Source organism: Hippocampus comes, unplaced genomic scaffold (genome assembly GCF_001891065.2).
Source record: "Hippocampus comes isolate QL1 unplaced genomic scaffold, H_comes_QL1_v1.1 scaffold238, whole genome shotgun sequence".
NCBI lineage: Eukaryota > Metazoa > Chordata > Actinopteri > Syngnathiformes > Syngnathidae > Hippocampus > Hippocampus comes.
Genome location: NW_017806177.1, coordinates 83,303 through 89,219, shown reverse-complemented (window position 1 = coordinate 89,219; position 5,917 = coordinate 83,303). Strand labels below are relative to the sequence as shown.

General features: G+C 42.9%; 1 protein-coding gene across 1 annotated transcript in view; it reads right to left on the bottom strand.

Annotated features, from left to right (window-relative positions):
• Positions 1-1,801: 1,801 nt before the first annotated feature.
• Positions 1,802-5,917, bottom strand: part of coro7 (coronin 7) — a gene marked incomplete at its 5' end in the record, with an annotated part of 78,579 nt that continues 74,463 nt past the window's right edge. Inside the window, 7 exons of the mRNA XM_019897350.1 lie at positions 1,802-2,394; positions 3,670-3,756; positions 3,860-3,951; positions 4,014-4,149; positions 4,596-4,712; positions 4,789-4,878; positions 4,951-5,092. Coding sequence (XP_019752909.1) covers positions 2,386-2,394; positions 3,670-3,756; positions 3,860-3,951; positions 4,014-4,149; positions 4,596-4,712; positions 4,789-4,878; positions 4,951-5,092 — 673 coding nt within the window. The remainder of the gene's footprint in view (positions 2,395-3,669; positions 3,757-3,859; positions 3,952-4,013; positions 4,150-4,595; positions 4,713-4,788; positions 4,879-4,950; positions 5,093-5,917) is intronic.

The following is a 5,917-nucleotide window of genomic DNA, read 5'->3' as shown; positions in this document are numbered from 1 at the left end:
AGTAGAATTAATTAGATTTACTATGAGGTGTGTATTTACTATACTGTACCTATATGCAGACATAATGTTGAGCTGAAGGAAGGTCATATTTCATGAGTTCACACACTGATCCCTTATATTCATAACATGATATTCAGAAAGGAAAATATATATCATCCCTCCCTTTTCAAAACTGCTTGTCAGGAGTAATTCTAGGATCAGAGGTTTAGGGTTGCTGAGCTCTCAGCCAAGCACAATAAATTCCGCTTTTTGTACATATTAATGTAGTTTTCATTCCCACATTTATGAAAGCAAAACAGAACACTTTGAGGAAAGTCGATGATGAAACAATGGAATCATAGAAGGAACATACTGGAAGCCGACAAATATCTGGGGGAATACAACAATACATTTTTACACAGCAGCACTTGCATACACATAAACAATCTGATTTTTTTTTTTTCTCGAGTAAACCAGGCTCCTATAGCGAGTACTAAAATACCAAAGATGAACCGTGGACTTATTTTTTTAGTGACTTTTATACGAAATTCCATGCACAACATGTAAAACACAGTAAGAAATTGACTTTTGGGAATACTTTGAACATCCTTTCTTTTCTTATCCCTCTCTTTGTGTCCCAATAAGAGTTATGTTAATGGGAATCCAGTCAATTTAGCATACAATAATGGCTTTAATATGAACATATGCACCTGAAACAGCAGCTCGCATCTCCAATTTACCCCCCATAACGTACTTTAAAATCGGAGTGTGACAAATTACTTGGCACGCGCCTTAAAGACTAACTTGTGCACAAAAAAATAGTATTTATTAAAGTTATATTTATTTTGATGAGGATTTTTCCCTGTGTTAACTGTAAAATGTAAATTTTGATTTTTATATTTTTTCATGTATTACTGTACAACTACAGTACCGGTATGTGAAGCCCTTCTTAAAATCCTCTCTGTGAAAAGTGCAATGTAAATAATTTACAATATAAAATAAATAATATTTTCAAGTTTTGCGAGTGTATTTTTTAAATACTATTTTTGATGTTACTGTGATTTAAAAGGTTACATGATAATGGTAACCCTTAAAAAGGAAACCTAAAAACACCTTGTACACAGGCTACATCATACGAAAATTAACACATTTTAAAAAGACAGATTTCCTACGAAATTTACTGTAATACACAAACAAGACCAGTTTTTACACGATTAGATTTCAATATTTTTATCAGAGGAAATTTGTCTTTTAATATGTGATGTAAAGCGTACAAAAGGTTGACAATAAAGCAAATTCGCACCATTGGTGATATAACCATCAGCCAGAATGAGGAGTGAATTTTAATGTTAAGACAATTTTTGAAAAAATAACAAACATGACCCTTTTTAACCATAAAACACCCTCCCACCATATGAAAAACCAACCTCAGTCGAAAATCACAATGTATCACATCTGAGTAGTAGCACAAGAAACTACATATTACAGTACAGTATATCATTGCAACAACGCTGAAAACAATTGCTGGCCACATGCATCCAGCCGAGCTTGTAAACAAATTCTGATCCAGTTGATTGGAAACGTACATATTCCCCCGTTATGGCTTGATTAGACATTTGGACTAATACTGGAATGTAATTTAAGAGACAGTTTGAAAGACTAAAACCTATTCAATCTTCAGAAAATAAATATTTGGAGCAAGTGTTAATTAAATACCTCTTACAAAGGAACCTAAAACCCAAACTACCATATATGAACATCCCCCCGTGTAGAAAATATTCAAATCGAGTAGAAATACAACAGCAATAGCAATGGAAATTAGTACAAGTAATCACGTAAAAAAATCCAGTTCATGGCCAAATATGAAGACTGGTGACCCTGTGTTATCCTTACAATTGTGTGAAGATGAAGACACGGTAAACTTTTTCCCCCCCAGATAACTACAACTAGAAGACAATAATTATCTTATTTTTTTCTTTTTAAATACGCACCAAAGAGGTACCATTGTGTAAACTACACCCACAATAGTAAACACATTCTTACATTAATGCCACTTTTCAAAGAACTCCATGTTATTAAAAATGCAATACACATTTGGACTTCATGTTGTGCGTATGTGTGTGTGTTATGTGTGTGTGTGTGTGTGTGTGTTTTTAGACCATTTACGATTGGAGAAAAAGCAGACCAAAAGCCAGATGAATTCCTGAATGTTTCCGTGACACATTAATTAATATCATACACTGACAAATGTGGCATTTCAAAGGATAGACCCCCTCCTCCCCCCATTATAAAAAAAAAAAAAAAAAAAAAGTTTCCCATTATACGTGTTTGTTGGAGTGACGCCGAAAAGCAGAGTGCATTCCAGTGGAAGCGTGTGGGTGTCCTCTCTCCTGGCGCCGAGCACTTTTAATCATCCTGTGAGATCCAAGACAGAAGACGAACATGATGAGGGAGTAAACACATAATAACATTGAAGGCCATAGCATACCGTGAAAAACGGACTTTTTAATTGACTGTATGTACAAAATTGGGTCTGTACAGTGCTTGCCCACCCATTAGGTGTGAAATGAGCATATGAACTGCTGCATCCGGCCTATGTGTCCTTTAAGATTCCTCAAATTGATCAATAAAATGTAAATTTAAGTCATACTTTGACAACCCCCCCCCCCCAAAAAAAAAACAACAACAACCAAAAGGCATAAATATTCATTTATTCATTTTCCGATCCGTTTTATCCGAACAAGGGTCGCGGGGGGTACTGGAGCCGATCCCAGCCGTCTTTGGGCAGTAGGCGGGGGACACCCTGAACCGGTTGCCAGTCAATCGCAGGGCACACAGAGACGAACAACCATCCACGCTCACACTCACACCTAGGGACGATTTTGAGTGTTCAATCAGCCTGCCATGCATGTTTTTGGAATGTGGGAGGAAACCGGAGTACCCGGAGAAAACCCACGCAGGCCTGGCGAGAACATGCAAACTCCACACAGGAAGGCCGGAGCGGGGATTGAACCCAAGACCCAAGGAGTAAATATTTTGCTCAATATGATTTGCGCTGGTCCAGTGGTTAGCGCGTCGACCTCACAGTGCAGAGGTGCAGAGGTGTGCAGAATTTGCGTGTTCTCCCCAGCCTAGCCTGCGTGGGTTTTCTCCGGGTACTCCGGTTTCCTCCCACATTCCAAAAACATGCATGGCAGCTTAATAGAACACTCGAAATTGTCCCCAGGTGTGAGTGTGAGCATGGATGGTTGTTCGTCTCTGTTTGCCCTGCGATTGGCTGGCAACCGGTTCAGGGTGTCCCCCCGCCTACTGCCCGAAGACGGCTGAGATAGGCTCCAGCACCCCCTTGTGAGGATAAAGCGGATCGGAAATGGATGGATGGGATGGATGATTTGCGCTGCCATTAAACTTACAGTATGCTCAATATTTCCCAAACTCCCCATGAACCTTCCATGAATATCTGGAAAATTTCTGTATACTTACAGGAAACGTTCCACCTTTTTGTAACCTTGCACATCAAGTTCTGTCTGGTGCAATTCCTAACTTTGGCACACTTCATTCTTTTGAAACTGTTGCGAACGGTTTAAGGTGCGAAAAGTATGACGTGCTAAATTTGAAAGCGGCTAAAACCTCACACAACACAGAAATCGTCATCGTTCTGACAGAGGATTCGTTTTTTTCCGCACTCACCCACTCGTCGTCATCGACCCCCTCGAAGGATTCCTGCGGCAATGGATCATCCATGTTTCCCAGCTTGGCAACCATGGCCTCCAGGAGCTGCCGCGCAATTGGTGTCAAATTACAAAGCAGACATCAGGTACATCCGTACGCTGATGGTTTATTCCGATGCAAACGAGTCCTACTATATGTGTAAACTCACCTCCTCTTTTTTCTGCTCGTCAGTCTTCTCTTCCAGGTAGAAAGTCGAGGGCATGTACTTCCTCACCGGGGCCTCTTTGGGGGCTTCGCTGACTGACAACACATCAGCAAAACTTCATGTTGACAGCCAGAGAGAGGAATTCATAAACGTGTACCTGGCGTCATGTCAGCGGGCCTCATGCTGATCTTTCTGTGCTGGCCGTCGGCGTTGTTGAGCCAGGCCGATGCGCTCAGCGCTGGCTCCCAGCACGCTGGCGTGTCTGGGTACAAGTCATCCTGGAAAAACTCTCTCTGCATCGGAGGACACAGAGGTGTGCAATTCAAAAGGGTGGAGGCATTACAGCAATGCTAGCTTTGGTGCCAGAAGGGCAGGAGATGGCTCCCAAGCAGCACATGAAGCGCTTCAACTCACTTCAGTGTAGTTCCTGGGCACCAAGATGCTACAAGACACCATCAAAACACTTGCATTGAGGTGCTCAACTCACTTCATCATAGTAACTTGGCACCAAGATTGCGCCAAAGCATAACACAAAGCTCATCAACTCACTTTAACAAAGTTCCTTGGCATCAAAATGGCACCCAAGAACCACATGAAGCTTCTCAACTGACTTCAGCTTAGTTTCTTGGCTTCTGGATGCAACAAATTGGAACCGACGCACTAGATGATGCTTCTTAACGCAATAGAACACGGATAAATGGAACGGACTCGAGTCCACTCGGTGTCCTCGTTGGCTCACCTTGACTCTTGGCATCTTGAAGACCACCGGCTCCACGGTGGTCTTGGTGAGCATCAGGGCCACCGCTATCTCCACCTCGCGCACGTTACACTCGCTCTTAGGGAGGAAGGCCAAGCCCTGCAGGCGGCACAGCAGATAAGTTGCAGACACCCTGGACCACGGCAGCATTTGAAGATTCGAGCACTTAATTTACCTTGTGTGGCTCAGGACTCTTAAAACTGCTGCACTCCTCAAAATAGGGGTCCTCAGGGACGATCTCATAAATGTGCACCCGGGTGTCCCCCTTGAAGACAAAAACAACCCTTGACTACTTAGGTCACAATCTTATTTTCCCTACCGCCAAAGTCCTCCTTACCTTTCCAGTGAGGAAAACCACTCCGGTGTCTTGGTCGTAGAAAGGGATCAGTGTGGAGGGGGAGACGTCCACACAGACGCTGGCCACCACTCCGGAGGAAAGAGAAGCGGCGGAGTACAAGTAGAGGGCTCGCTCGCTGCTGCTGCTCAGGAACATACGCGTGATAGTGTTCAATCAAAAGTTTGACTTTTGAATTGCTTCAATGCAAACAGTTGGGTCTCTGAAGGGCCTGCCCTCCTCTCCACTCAGGAATGAAACCCATCCATCATCTGAACTGCTTATCCTCACGAGGGTCACTGGTATACAAACTACTCAGTAAATCTCTTATTTGGATTTATTTTATTTTTTTTAAAAGGTACATGTAACGCAGCATCACCGGCACCATGTATCGAGCACGGGGGTCGGCAACATGCGGCTCCAGAGCCGCATGCGGCTCTTTAGCGACATCTAGTGGCTACCTGGAGCTTTATAAAAAATGTTTGAAAATGGAAAAAGATTTTGATAGTAGGCTAATGTAGCTCAAATAGATACATGTTGCAGCTCCGAAAAAGTACAGCTGTGGTGTTGGTTTTTTAAAACGTACACTTTATTTATGCTTTTACCAGTCTCGAAAAACACAGACACGTCTGCGTCCGACTCCGTGCCTTCTCCCTTCTCGTTCGACTCGAGAGGTGTTCAAAGACAGCCTCCGAAAAACTGAAATTAATGATCACTTCACTGACACTAAAGCCCCGTTCACACGGCAACGTTTGGTCCGACGCAGCTCCGAAATAAATCCAGTTGAGCATTCACACGTGCACATTTGCTCCGGCGTAGCTCCACTAAAGAGCTTATACCGGACCAAATTTGATCCACCTCAGGGAGGTGGTTTAAAAATTTGCTCCAGAGCAAATGCTCGTTTGCGACGCTACGCCGAAACAAATGTGCACGTGTGAACGCAGCTGGATTAAATTTGCTCCAGAGCAAA